Raw genomic sequence first — 14,996 nt, 5'->3', positions numbered from 1 at the left:
TCATGAGATTCCCCTGTTGACCATCTGTTGTAGGAAAATATAAAGAAGAGGACCTGTGGGGTGTCAGAAAATCGGGGACCTCCCTTTTTACCTGGGGACTGCCTTGTGTGTGTGTAGTGTGTAGTGAGTGAGTGTGTGTGTGTGTGTGTGTGTGTGTGTGTGTGTGTGTGTGTGTGTGTGTGTGTGTGTGTGTGTGTGTGTGTGTGTGTGTGTGTGTGTGTGTGTGTGTGTGTGTGTGTGTGAGAGGGGGGGGGGGGGGGTATTTTGAACTACATCTCAAAATATATTCTGTGTGAAATATTTTATTTTTTGAGTATACCATACTTATTACTTTCCACCAGTATAAAGCTATGTAACGTTAGGCCTAGTTAAATAATTTTTTATCAATTAACTTTTCCATTATTTCCCAATTTTCCCAATCAGTTTCAGACGCTTCCTCATTTTCTCCACCAGGGGGAACAGGGGAGAAAAATCTGCAAGGAAAATTCTTGAGAACCATTGGGCTGGGAACCTGGGAACTGAGTCAGCGGTTCCCTGGACGTTATTTCCCCCCAGCTTCCGCGGATCGGGTTTCACGTTTCAGCTCAGTCGACTGAAAAGCTCATACTTTATCAACTTGAATGGGTTTAAAGACCCATCTGTGGGAGGAAAAAGCCGAAACGAGGAGAGGAGCCGAGTTTACCATCCTGTCCCGAACCAAGCAAGGTAGGCTATACTGTGCATCTTTACACACAGACTATCTTGGCTAACATTACATGATGACTCGTAGTCTGTTGTTGTAACGTTAGCGCAACACCCCGTTTAAAGTTTGATTTTATAATGTTTTACTTGTCGTAGCCGCCTACGCTTTACCTAGAATTCGGATGAAAACTCGCGTGATTTCCGCTGGACCAAACCTCTGACGTAGTAACGTAATTACACTTATTTCTTCGGGGCTTTGTTGAACAATAGGATTAAAACAGATGGATCATCTCAGGCCAACTGTTTACAGCCTTGTTCTTGTCTTGTCCGGCTCTGCATGTGCCCATGTGCTGGTAAGCTGGTTGCTATGTACACAAGATAACCAGTTTCTCCCTCTGCCTGTCTCCCTGTCTCTAGGGATTTCTACTTAGGGCCTGATTTTAATTTTTTGGGGGGCAATGTTTGCTGCTGTTGATGAGAAGGGGAGGCTGCAACTATTTTATGTATTAATATGTTTTTGTTTGATTTGTTTAGATATGATTGGGACAGTCAGTGTGTTTCTTCACTGTTGTCTTGTTGCTGGAATGTGGCAATGAATGTTTTAGGATCTCTCTCTCTGTCTCTCTCTCTCTCTCTCTCTCTCTCTCTCTCTCTCTCTCTCTCTCTCTTTCTCATATAACATTCACTCAGCAGCCTTATGTCAGTCCGTGTCCCAGCCATGAGTGTCTTCCCTCCTGTCCGAAGGGACCGCATCATCGCCCAGCTCCCCCAGGTAAGACGCTGATAGCTCTTCACTGTGGTAAGACCCAGAGTTCATGTCTGAAAGTGGCTACTAGCTCTTCACTGTAGAGGCATGCAATAAACCTCTGCTGCCTCTCACTCACGTCTTCCTGTTCTTCTTCTAGTGTTTCAGTGAAGAGGCTGCTCTTCACACCAAGCACGAGTTCAACAACAAAGTGAAGACTGCCTGCCAGCAGCAGCGCACCGGGACAGTGGGGTGAGAACAGAAGCCACAGATATTTCCTACAATGTGTGTGGCAGCCTAAAGCCACACTCTCTACAGTAATGCCATTGCCATTAGTGGGTGTTTTGTGGCACTGCTTTACCCTCTGTTGCCTTTTTTTTCTTCTTCTTTGAAGCAGGTTCAAAATATCCAAAGTCATTGTTGTTGGTGACTTGGCTGTGGGGAAAACCTGCCTGATTAATAGGTAAGCAGAAGAAGTCAAACAGTCACTTAATGTTGGATGGTAGTGTGAGTCAGAAAGCAGCTCTGGGAAATATATACTGTAACTGGCGATTTATGAATTAGACCAATGACAGTCGTCCTAGCTATTGTGGCAGATATTCTATTCTCGGGATGGGACGATATATCAAAAGTCAATATATTGTAATAAAAAATGTGACAATACATAGGCTATCGTGGGGCAGGAAAATGAATCCTGATATTGGATGCATTTTATTCCATGTAATAATCATGTATGATACCACTTTCCCATCACAATTTCACAAGCTCTCCATCCAAATTATATTTACACTTTCTAATGAATTTTAAATTATTGTTTACATTCAGCCAATGTCATTTTTAGAAAGATTTGTGGCTCAGGAATAGACATAATTCTGCACACATATATTTATTACATATTGGTTGATTGGCTGGATGTTCTAATAGCACACTCCATTATTAGATTCTGCAAGGATGCTTTCGATAAGAACTACAAGGCAACGATTGGCGTTGACTTTGAGATGGAGCGGTTTGAGGTGCTGGGGGTGCCTTTCAGCCTGCAGCTGTAAGTCTGATGTGTTCATTATGATAACTCCAAGTCTGTGAACTGTGTCTGCTGCAGCTCACCAGTCTCTCTGCTTTACAGGTGGGACACTGCAGGGCAAGAGAGGTTCAAGTGCATCGCCTCGACATACTACAGAGGAGCCCAGGGTATATTAATGCACATTTTATAGCATTTGTTGTAGGGCAGAATAATACATCAAAAACATATAAATACTGTATCTCACTCACCACCACTACATCCATAAATGTTTTAGCAACCAACAACAAGTGCTGGAAAATAAACTATGTTGAAAAAGCAATGGATACATGAGTGCAGGTCATATTGCAGCTGTATTCAACCAAAAAATGATGGTACTATAACTTTTAAGGCATTGATGTAATATGTTTGCATCATCACATTGGTCACTGTTTTTCCTTTCTTCCAGCTGTGATTATTGTGTTTGATGTGAATGACGTGGCCTCCTTGGGCCATGCAAGGTAAGCTTATGTCTTTATGAGAAAATTGATTGCACTTTTACACTGATCCAGAATACTTTAACATCATCTTTGTCCATAGGCAGTGGCTTGAAGACGCCATGAAAGAGAACGATCCCACTGCTGTTCAGCTTTTTCTAGTCGGCACAAAGAAAGACCTAAGTGTAAGTGTTCACACCTTCAGAAGCTGTTTTACATGTAAAGGCCTATGTTAACTTCACATGTTTCTGTGTCTTTACTTGAGCCAAAATCAAATGGGGGGGTTGCCTTGGATCGATGCCAGCAGCACAAAGTCTTTGTGTCCCAACTCAAACCTCAGGAATGTGTTTTCTCCTCCCTCCACAGACCCAAAGCATTTATGATAGTGGGCTGACTAAGTTTGTATCTAAGACATCAGAGTAGTGAGTATCTAGTATTAAAAGATCATTCTGGACTTTACCTAAGATAACTTCTATACTGTGTTTTTGCTCCCCCCCAAATATCTGCCAGGGCAATTTGAAAATAGGCAATCTAAGTAGGAAATCTGTTAATTGTGGGGAGAAGATTTTTTTTTTTAAATATACACAAAATCCTAATGATTTGACAAAATCATTAGGATTTACAAATGATTGTAGGATGATAGGATCTCCTAATGATTCCAAGTAACTTACTACTCAATAGAATTACTCTTGTACTGGAAATCATTTCCAATAACTCACTCTGACTTGAGTACAATTTGCCTGAGGTAACATCATTAGTTGAATAATTCCAATACTCTTTCCACCTCTGAAATAGACATTACACTGACTGCATATATTTTCTTAAATGTTTAACCTTTGACCCTCCCTGGCTTCTTTAAATGAACAGTCTCCTGCTCAGTACGCTCAGATTGAACAGGATGCCCTCAGACTAGCAGAGGAGATCAAGGCAGAGTACTGGGCATTGTCATCATTGACAGGTAAATACTTAACAGTTTGATTTGAAACTTTAGTAATAAACCCATGACATGACCACAATATTTAATTTGTTTATCTGTCTTTATGCCACGGCACAGGGGAAAATGTCAAAGAGTTTTTCTTCCGTGTTGCATCAATGGCGTTTGAGGCCAATGTTCTCGCCGAGTTGGAGAAAAGTGGCTCGAGGCAAATTGGAGACATTGTCAGTGAGTATCCACACAGCATGCTCACAACGCCCAATCCCTCTGTGTTCCTCAAAACCATTTGATACCAAACTATGCATCTATCTTGTTTCAGGAATTAACAGCAATTCAAATAATCTGTCTGCCGCGTCCAAGAAGAAGCAGCCAAATTGTTGTCAGTGAGGACGATACATGGATTTGAAAGTCAAAGGTACGAACTGAAATAAGGGTTTTCTCAGTGGAAAATGACAGACTGCAGATGGCCGCTCTCCAGGACATGGGATTTTGTGGTAAAAGTGGGAGGAGGGAAGCTGGAGTCGGCTGCCTTGGATGTTTAGATGTTTGAATTCAGTTTTTCCTGGCCGAGAAAGAATTTTCCTCCCTGGGATGTGAATTCTTGTGGTGTTGCTCATTTTAACTTGTCTGGAGTTATGACACAGCAATTACGTCTGTCTATTCGAAATGACTGTTCCGGTACTGCCGAAATGCCTAAGGACGATTGTGGATGTTTCCAGTGGACGAATGTACGGATGATGCTTACTTAGCCCACCAATTTTTCTCTTGTCAATGTTGCTGCAATGATACTGCTTTTATAACGATCCTTTTTTCTCACAGTATTATATGCTGGACCTTTATATCCCACAGTTTTGATGATTTATAATGTCTAGTATGACTGTTTTTATGTCTTAATATATATATATAGCTGCATCTTAAGTCAAAGGTATTTATCTACAGTGTTTGCATCATAGGTATGTTTTGGTTCATTACTTTTGGTACATAAACTAATGACTCGCCTCAAATGATTAGTGCAGAGAGTAAATAAGAGTAAAAACAAAGAAGGTATCATTCTTTTTTAATAAAATATTTTTTAAGTGTTTTCATATGAATATATTATGATTACAATCATTTATTTTCTTTTACATTTCCTAGTATATTTTAAATGCAATAAAAATATGAAGAATCATATAACCAGTCTTTTGAATATATTATTATATTATTAGTATTTTATTATATTATTTCACGTACAGTTATTTAGTGAAAATCACACTAGGCTTCTGTTCATGTTTAACAGGGATAATTCTTTAAAAAAAATGTCTATACAGATAGTAAAGTATTTCCTTCTTGACCATCACAGTCAAAGAATCCCTTTCTCCTTCATTGAACTTCTTAGAAGTTGTACTTGCTTGTTCAACTCTTGAAGCCCTTGAATGAATCAAGATGCTGTTGGTCAATCTGGCTCTGAAGCTCCTCTGGGATGCAGTGAGAGAATCTGTAGTTTTCCTGAATCCACTTACCCCCCTCACTGTTCTCGATGGCCACAGCAGCTACACCTGTAGTTAACATGGTGCCATATTTGTATTAAGCTTCAGTGAGGTGTCATGTATTGTTATATATATATATATATATATACATCCTTTCCATATATGTATATATATATGTGTAATACATAATACATATATATACATATATGGAAAGGAAGCCATCTTAAGTTACATGTGGGAATTTAACGTTTATATTCTCTAAAATGATACAGTTAAAAAAAAAATGCTTGATTTTGGGTTAATATGCAGTTAGGGTTGTCCTGAACTCAAATATATCAGTCCCAAAATCAAAGAATAAATTAATGTCCCTCACAATTTAGTGGGCTGTTGGGGGTGGGGGGTTTAATAGTTGGTAATAAACCCAACTGACCTACAACGGTGGCTCCCAGCTTCTCCACCAGTTCGATTGCAGCCTTCATCGTACCTCCAGTTTCTATCCACTGGTCCACTATTAGAACCCGCAGACCTGCAGAAAGTAGATACATGTCTACTTACATCTACTGAACCTTGACTTCACTGCAGGCACGTCGGTCTCATACTGAGCATCAGACACTTCAAATAAGGTGTCACTGGTTAGTGGAGCTTAGTGATGAACAGAATGTGCAGTAGTTTGCTCTAACCAACACTGGGGGGCGCTGTGTCACAGGAGATAATCATATCAGATTATCATAATGGAAGATGACCCTACCCATGTCTTCCTTCATTTGGGTCCTAATTGCATAGGGCAGTGGTTCTCAACCTTTTTACACCAAGTACCACATCATAAATTACCACCATATGAAAGTATGAGAGGGAGGGAGCCCTGCGTATCACCAGAGGTACCCGTACCACGGGTTGAGAACCACTGCCCTAGGGTTACAATGATGTTGTCCTTTTAATATCTAAAATCGGTCCATCTGACATGGAGGTTTCTTTCAGATTTGAATTTCGTTATTTATGTTTCTGCCCCCCCCCCCCCCTTTTTTTTTTTTTTTTTTAATCCTTCATTTAACCCATTGATACCTGATGCAGCATTTGCGTGTATATCCCTCATTTGTGTGTGTATCCCTTTAAGACCGTGAACCACGTATGACGCGGTTCACGGTCTTAAAGGGATACACACACAAATGGTTATATTGTTATCGATATTATCAATAACATACAGAATCAGCTGTTGGCAACTTCAGTCTAGAATTATCTAGCTTTATTATAAAATTATTGGCCCTCATAAAACCCTAATATGGTCTGTTTGTTTCTTGATGATGCTTGATTGGTTTTGTAGAAGCTTGTAAATTTCTTTCAGCTTTACCCAACTCTCAAACTTGAACTGTCCAAACATTTCCTATGTGCTGGAAAACATTCAGAGAAATAAGTTACAGGTTTATAGTAAAAAGTGAAGATTAACCTGGTTTTAGCACATCCAGTCTTACTTCCATTGTCTTTTCCCTGCCCGAGTAGTCACAGTATGGTTGGCTTTGTGTGTCTATACACAGGTGTCCTGCTTTGCGGATCGCCAGAAAGCCTTTTCCAAGGCTGGTGGCAACAGACGCTCCTGAAAGTCGCAAAGTAAGAACATTCATCCACCTAGTAACTGACATTCCATAATAAATTATAATCCTCTGGAGAGACATCTCAACCATAATTTGTTGATTCGGTAGTACAAGTTAACACATTGGCATGTCATGTTAAATGATGCAGTTCCTATTCATAGGTGTTTAAGTTGAACCATTGCACATGGTCTAAACTTAGTATCTTTCCCAGCGGGTTGGGTTTCCAGCCCTATTTGTAGCATGGCTGCCACTTAAAATGCAGTCAGCATAATGTGAGTGTCACATATTATGCAACAAAGTACAGTTGCTCTTCACAAGTGAGTGCTTCGTTCAAATAGAATGACTTGTTTTTACCAAGAATGAATCCCATTGCATCTATGCCAGCTACCAGGTCAATGGTGTCATTGTGGAATGGGCTGAGAAGGTCTTTCACACAGTCGGCTAGAGCCTGCATCAAATAATCAGGGAGATATAAACCAGTATTCTCATAATGCAAATGGCGACAAAGTATCTGGATGAATCACAGTTCATAAATGATACATATCAACTATGCACAAAAGTGGTGTTTTATAGTCATTATGCGGTATATACTGTATATATTTTTTCAAATGCTCTGTGTTTAGGATAAGACAGCAGACACACAGCATCAGCAGTGCAACAGCCTGCTGGATTAAGGTGATATTCAAAAAGTTAGACTTTCCATGGTACCTGGGCGTTGCAGTAGAGTCTTGACGGGTCCAGCCAGGCAAACTTTGGTCCTTTTGTGTTGGGTGCCATTAGAGAAAGGTACCATCCTTTCTGCCTATCTGCTGGAAAAGCCAGCACATCCATTCTCAGGCAAAACACTTGTCCGCACAGTCAGAGGGAGAAACTCGGGTCTGGATTGAATGAGCCAATTGCCCATATCAGTTGCATTATGGGGGAGGGGGGGGGGGGGGGGGGCAGTACCCCTACAACTTTGCTAGTTACTTATTCTCAGTAGGATAGTGTAGAATTATCTAATGAGTCAGCAGATTCACTTTCTGACTAGTCCAGCTCCTCCTTGGGGTCAAACAGGGTGATGCTATATTACACTGAACTGTTTTTCACATTTTGCCAATAAAGTATATTAGCACATTGATGTTGTGGTTCGATCAAAAGATTACTGTCTTAATCACATTTACATTGTCAAACTACAGTTGCGATAGATGATCATGTGACATTATCCTGCTCTACCATAGGAGGAGGAGTCAGACTGGTCACAAAGAATCTGGTGGCTTCTAACTTCTCTTATTTCCATTTGCATTTATTTTGCAGGGACAGTGCATTTTGCTTGTTAACCATGTGCTAGTGCAGTGCCTGTTCTCCTTCCTCCCCTTCTCCCCATTCACACATCACGCTCTCCCACTCTTCACCCCCCCCCCCCCCCTCCCCAATTGGTCGAATTGCATGAATTTGACACTGTAGTTTATCGGGTCCCCAGCAGCGCTCACACCAAGTTTGAAGTCGATCGGACGAATGGTTCTCTAGATAAACCATTTTTGTGCTGCCAGTAGGTGGCACTATGACTATACATGTCACCGGCACCGCACCCTGTCAGGGCGCGAGCAACACACACGGCAAGTTTGAAGTCGATCGGACGGACGGTTCTCGAGATAAACGATTTTTGACTTGCCAGTAGGTGGCGCTATGACTATGTGCCTGTCCGAAATTCAGCACCACACTCTGTCGCGTTTCGACCAGCGCACTCACCCGAAGTCGATCGGACGAACAGTTCTCCAGATAAACCGCCTTTTGTGTTTCCAGTAGGTGGCGCATGGTGCTATAACTACGTCGTGTCGCACTGCACTCCGGCAGGTCCCCCTAAGTGCACTCCCCGAATTTGAAGTCGATCCGACGAACGCTTCTTGAGATATGCGATGGACAGACATACAGACAGACAGGATGAATTTTGCCTTTATTAGATAGACTAGAAATATTTATGTCCATATAACAATTTATACATTCATGTGACATCATTGCAGCACACATATTCTGATAGTCCAGGTTGTCCTGGAAAATGATGTATATCACTTGCATTACAGGGTTGAGGTTATACAGTACATGTGTAACCGAATGACAGTCCTTGTGAGTCCAGAGTGGTAGCGAGTAGGTTGGTTAAACTCACTCCCCAGTATAAAGGCCCGTTAACCTCACGTCACCAGGCTCTCTCTCCTTTGAGAGAGCCTGGTGACCATTACTACACGGAATGATCATCCGCCCTAAGACCTGCCCCCCAGTTGGTCTTTCCGCTTTGTCCCCCATAGAAGGATGGTTTTATATGGTGTTAGTTCATTTTATTTTTGTAGCTACATAGCTAGATAACGCACATCACATTTATTTACGTTACCATGACGCCCTGTTTTCAGAGCAGAATTGTTTTTTTGGAGCCCTTCCCGGCTTCATCAGCCGGATGATGTGGTGTGTTTCCGCCGGAAGACACGGAACGAGGGTTTTGGCCCCAGACTACCCGTTAACCAGTTCTGCCAGGGGAGCTAGTGTTTCTCCTGGCATAGTGGTTAGCGTGTGCGCTTTGGAAGCGGGAGGGCGGTGGGTCGAATCCAGCTCCACTCCTGGGCAAGACCTTTAAGTAACATGTGTTGCTGCCAGTAATGTCATGTCAACACAGTGCAGGTTACATTGGTGCTGTGACCTGATGCCCAGTGGGTGTGGAGTGAGTTTAGGGAAGTGAGTGTAACAAATGACTGCGAGTCCTCATGAGTCCCGAGTGGTAGCAAGCTAGGTTGGTTAAAGTCACTCCTCAGTATTTCGGTGGATGGACCCCTGGGTTGCTGCCAGTGCTGTCAGCACAACGCAGGTTACACATGCATTATTACACAAGGAGACCAGTCAGAGCAAAAATAGGAACACAATGGTTTATACCCATACATTACATGGCGGCTGTGGCTCAGGAGGTAGAGTGGGTTGTCCACTAATTAGAAGGTTGGTGGTTCGTTCCCCGGCTCCTCCAGTCCGCACGTCGAAGTGTCCTTGGGCAAGACACTGAACCCCAAATTGCTCCCGATGGCTGTGCCAGCACCCTGCGTGGCAGCTGGCCGCCTTCGGTGTGTGAATGGGTGAATGTAGGGACATTGTAAAGCGCTTTGGATAAAAGCGCTATATAAATGCAGTCCATTTACCATTTACCATTTACCATTAAAATAATGCAGATTTGCATGCTCTCTGAACATTTTAATTCCTAGGCCAATCTATGGAGATGGCCCTCCATGGTCCTCTAGTTTACATTTGTTTTTGTTTACTTACAGTATAATGAAATGTGCTATAAGATTAAAAGGGGCATGGTGTAAGTCTTACACCATGCCCCGTTTTAATGTAGCCTACTTATAGCACATTTCATTCAGATTCATTTCCTGGATTGGAAATTACACTGTTTAATAATTTTATTAAATTTCATCCAGGAGGCACTGTTCTATAGCGGGCCCTGCACTCTCAGCAAATAGTAGCCTAATTTCCTTGAAAGGAGTTGATAAGTAGGCTAACTGTTAATTCCTTAATTCACCTTATGTAGCCCGGCCCACTTGACCCAGGTGTGTTATGACTTCCTGTTCAAAACACCATCTATTTTACCTGGTCACTAGTACTGTACTGTCACAGGAAGTGTAAACACAATAGGAAGTAACTGGCTGACCCCTGTGTTGGAGCATGAGGTGAATAGGTTTACTGGAAAGAAGCATGACGTTCATTATGTGAAATGGGAAGTGACACTTCTTCAAAATGTGATATTAGGTGCTTTCAGACTGGATGAACTTTTTCCTCTTTGTTGTGTCCACACCGCAGGAACTAGGAACCATACTGTAGAACACCGTTTTGAGGGATTGTTTTTTCTGCTCCTACGTCATGGTCTAGACTGGGTAGGTACTTTTTCAGTGTAGCCTATGTTGATTGGTCGAACAGAAATGCCTGAGGTTGTAATGGGGCATTCCTTTTCTATTGAGAACTAGGAATATCTCGAGTTGGCCGCGTTCCATTAAAACAATCGGGAAAACAGAAAACAGCCAGGTTAGCTCTAGCCAGGCTAGCCATTGTTAGCAATAGCGGTTAACACATTTTGCTGTATTTTGCGCATACAAACACTGTAGCAACATGTCCACACAGATAGATGTTAGACAGTACTGTGTGGATGACTGATTTAATGAGACACAAATAAAACAGTAGTGTTAATGAGCAGTATTTATTTACTATAACTTTAACTACTGTTGAAGCGCGCAGCTGCCATCTTGGATTTTGAGGTCGGGGCTGGTGAGGCTCTGCTGAGATCGGGGTAGGGAATCTGAGATCAGGGGACATCACAGGGCTTCCTGACCTTTGAACTGTGAGATTCCTAGTTCCCAGTACAAATGGAATGGGGCATGTCATCCACTCCATGCCACTTAAGCGCGGATTATGGCGGTGCAAATGCAAACAGAAAAAACAAACTTGAAGGAATTAGTTCCTGGGGTGCTCCCCAGCAGTTGCTCTCAGGGAGACCCCAGAACTCTTCCGGTAGGTGTAACTACATATATGCAGGTAATGCAGTTGCATTGGGGCCCGCAACAGTTTAGGGCCCGCATGCATGGCCCCTCCTCTTTCTCTCACTATATTGTATCATAAAACTCTCCAGATCTATGATACTGACTACAGTACTTACACAGCCACTGAGCTTTAACAGTAAGCAGTAGACTACATAGTACTCAATGAGCCAATACATCATTCATTCACCAAATAAATAATACAATAACAAAATAGTTTTACATATATTTTACATAGTGTCAATGTGCTGTTGTGGACTTTCCACGTTGCCGGGGGAAGATGGTAAATTAGGAGTCCACAAACATAGTACTTTAACTCAGAAATAATGTAAGAAGATTGATCTCAGTTGAATATAGTTTATTCGCCTCCATGAATGAGTCCTGAGTGGTAGCGAGTAGGTTGGTTAAACTCACTCCCCGTTAACCGGCTCCGCCAAGAGCATATGGTGGTTAGCGTGTGCACTTTGGAAGCGGGAGGTGGGCGGATTGACTCCCACTCCACCCCCCGGGCGGGCAAGCCCTTAACATGGGTTGCTGCCAGTGCTGTCAACACAATGCTGCTTACACATGGTTATGCTCTGATGTTTTGTGCCAGCAGCATTTCTCGGGCTGTGGTGTGAGAAGCAAGTGACCCTGACTGTCTCAATCTTAGGGCTCTCTGCGCTCTCCCATCTCACTGCTTCCTAACATACGGTATCATTTGAAGAAGAAGGTATTGTCTGGACTGCTGTAAACAGTGATCCCTCTGCTCAGCCTCTGACTCGTCCTGAGTACATTGACCCCCTATCTGTCTGTCTTAGTGAAAAACTATAAGAAGTGCGCCGTCACTGAATATGTTTTCATCTGTTATGGTGTTCGCACCAGATTTTGTCAAGTATACCACAGCGGTCTGTTTTGCATTGTGATGGGCAGGGCCCACTTTGACCATCGCCACTTGTTACGCCACTGGACTCTTCTTCCATCTTCCATCATTTCATGGTTCTTTCTTGGAAAGTCCATCATATATTTTCCCACAGCACTTCCTTTTTCTCTGCATTCGGCAAACTGCAGAAATATTCACTCGACATCGTTACTTTTGTTTTCGCTTCTCAGCTGTATAGACGGTTTTCACGGAATGGTCAGTCCTGCACTTGAATGTTTTTTTTTCTTTTATGTCCATAGCAAACACTGCAACAGGAAGTGAGCGGGGGCTTCCATCTTCCATCATTTCATGGTTCTTTCTTGGAAAGTCCATCATATATTTTCCCACAGCACTTCCTTTTTCTCTGCATTCGGCAAACTGCAGAAATATTCACTCGACATCGTTACTTTTGTTTTCGCTTCTCAGCTGTATAGACGGTTTTCACGGAATGGTCAGTCCTGCACTTGAATGTTTTTTTTTCTTTTATGTCCATAGCAAACACTGCAACAGGAAGTGAGCGGGGGTTCAATTTAGAATGTTTTTGTTGTCAAGTTAAAACCGTCTATGGATAGCCTAGCTACAGTAGTATTTACTCTTGCGGACCCAGGAAATAAAGTGTTATTACTGTGTGTGTGTGTGTGTGTGTGTGTGTGTGTGTGTGTGTGTGTGTGTGTGTGTGTGTGTGTGTGTGTGTGTGTGTGTGTGAGTGAGTGAGTGAGTGAGTGAGTGTGTGTGTGTGTGAGTGAGTGAGTGAGTGAGTGAGTGTGTGTGTGTGTGTGTGTGTGTGTGTGTGTGTGTGTGTGTGTGTGTGTGTGTGTGTGTGTGTGTGTGTGTGTAGAATCAATACAACGTCACATTATCCTTTGTGATTCTTGTTTGTTTTAGCCTGAGCCTACTTTTTCTTTTCTTTTGTGTGAGAGTATACACTGAGAGTTAAGTGAACTGGAGCCAATTTCCTTGTATGTGTACATACTTGGCCAATAAAGCTGTTTCTGATTCTTCTTATTGAGCAAGTCAAATTCCCATTACACCGTGAGTCACACTCACAACTCATCTGCTGAGACGGGGTGTTAACTTCATTTTGTTCTGACCTAAATCCTTCCTGTAATGACTGTTCCATTGATAAGAACGTTTCCCCCCCCCCTTCTCCCTCGAGATTTGGTCGAATGTTGTATCTGGTGATTTTACATCATTTCTCTCCGCCTTCTAACAATCGGATTTCAGCGCCTTGAGTAGGCTGGATCTCCGCCTCTGCTCGAGCTCTCTGTAAGCCCAGCCATGTGACTAAACACTGGGCTCATTAAAACATCAACTGGACACATTTCTGGAGACAGATTGGAGCAATTAATTAATGACTGGAATTTTGCACAGAAGCAGTATGCATTTGCTTATATTATCATTATTATCATAATTATTATTATCATTATGAATTAATAATTATAATGAGGAGAAAAAAAGTAATAATAATCTTTACAGGCCATAGATTACAAATAGATCCAACAATCAAATAAAAGCAAACTAATAAAATAATATCATAAAATAAGTAAAAAATAAAAGATAAAATATAAAAACATGTATTAATAGAGGGTAGAAATAGCAACAAACAAGGGACATAGGGACAAATAATAGGTTTTTAAAAACTACAAGCTCAGATTTGGCTAAGGTTGCTGGGTGTGGCATGTGCCTTACCCCGCTAGCCAGGCGCTATTCAGTATGAGCGAGAAGCGCCTGGCTAGCGGGGTAAGCATGTAAATGGACTGCATTTATATAGCGCTTTTATCCAAAGCGCTTTACAATGTGCCTACATTCACCCATTCACACACCGAGGGCGGCCAGCTGCCACGCAGGGTGCTGGCACAGCCATCGGGAGCAATTTGGGGTTCAGTGACTTGCCCAAGGACACTTCGACATACGGACTGGAGGAGCTGTGGATCGAACCACCGACCTTCTGGTCGGTGGTTCGACACATTGTTCGACACATTGTGGTTCAGAAGTTCTGATTAGTGGACGACGCACTCTACCTCCTGAGCCACAGCCGCATGTGCCCAACTGCCCCATACATTGCCATATATAGTCTGCCCAGCAACTGTCTTTCGGTCCACTGAGTGCCAAACTTTCTCCACAATGAAACAGTTTTGTCTGCATTGTGATTTAGATCAACACCAATTCAATCCCTTTTTGTGGCATTTGAAAGATGTCCAATCTGGATTGGCACAATCACTGCCCTGTTAGCATGGGAAGCGGGGCAAGAACCTCCTCATGCGTGTTCTCGAAGTAAATCTCCACTTTTTGGGGGGTGCGTGGGGGGGTAAGGGGAGCTGGGAGGTAACTTGCGGTCATCTCCCTGCAGAGCAGGGTGCCAGTGGTCCATACTGCACACACCCCCGTGTGGCTATATTAACCCTATAACCTCCTCCTGGGACGTTAATTCAGGGAAGAAAAACAGTGCATAATGTCTAACAAACGCCTCGACACAAAGCAGTCATGAACAAATAAAGAAACTGCAACCAGCCTGGAAATGGGAAGAGGTTAATTCAGCTGACTCCGCCCAGCATTTGCCATAATTTATCGTATTAAATCATACCACACCAGCGTTGCTTTAAAAGTGGGTGGGCTGCTCGAGAGCGAAGGGAGTAAAA

The 14,996-nt window shown here is 42.6% G+C and overlaps 2 protein-coding genes across 6 annotated transcripts; one reads left to right on the top strand and one right to left on the bottom strand.

Annotated features, from left to right (window-relative positions):
• Positions 1–528: 528 nt before the first annotated feature.
• rab34a (RAB34, member RAS oncogene family a) lies at positions 529–4,980 on the top strand. Of its 5 annotated transcripts, none has more exons than XM_083637462.1 (11): positions 529–705; positions 1,375–1,453; positions 1,587–1,678; positions 1,821–1,889; positions 2,367–2,468; positions 2,550–2,614; positions 2,893–2,944; positions 3,024–3,105; positions 3,788–3,878; positions 3,975–4,078; positions 4,174–4,980. In XM_083637462.1, the coding sequence occupies exons 2-11, from the start codon at positions 1,379–1,381 to the stop codon at positions 4,258–4,260; spliced, it is 819 nt and encodes a 272-aa protein (XP_083493588.1). In that variant the 5' UTR covers positions 529–705; positions 1,375–1,378; the 3' UTR covers positions 4,261–4,980. The 5 variants fall into 5 exon arrangements, with proteins under 5 accessions (XP_083493588.1, XP_083493589.1, XP_083493591.1 ...); XM_083637463.1 differs by having other exon boundaries at positions 1,372–1,453; positions 1,824–1,889; XM_083637465.1 differs by having other exon boundaries at positions 1,372–1,453; positions 1,824–1,889; positions 3,975–4,082.
• Positions 4,981–5,246: 266 nt separating this feature from the next.
• On the bottom strand, positions 5,247–7,740 carry LOC310776512 (adenine phosphoribosyltransferase; the record flags this gene model as incomplete). The annotated part of the gene is made up of 5 exons (XM_083636695.1): positions 5,247–5,389; positions 5,751–5,846; positions 6,765–6,911; positions 7,264–7,357; positions 7,618–7,740. 5 exons carry the CDS (start codon positions 7,738–7,740, stop codon positions 5,247–5,249), a joined length of 603 nt encoding a protein of 200 aa, XP_083492821.1.
• Positions 7,741–14,996: the final 7,256 nt, after the last annotated feature.

The sequence above is a fragment of the Poromitra crassiceps genome, assembly GCF_964638095.1.
Source record: "Poromitra crassiceps genome assembly, chromosome: 5".
In the NCBI taxonomy this organism is placed as follows: domain Eukaryota; kingdom Metazoa; phylum Chordata; class Actinopteri; order Beryciformes; family Melamphaidae; genus Poromitra; species Poromitra crassiceps.
This window is presented reverse-complemented; position numbering and strand designations above follow the sequence as displayed.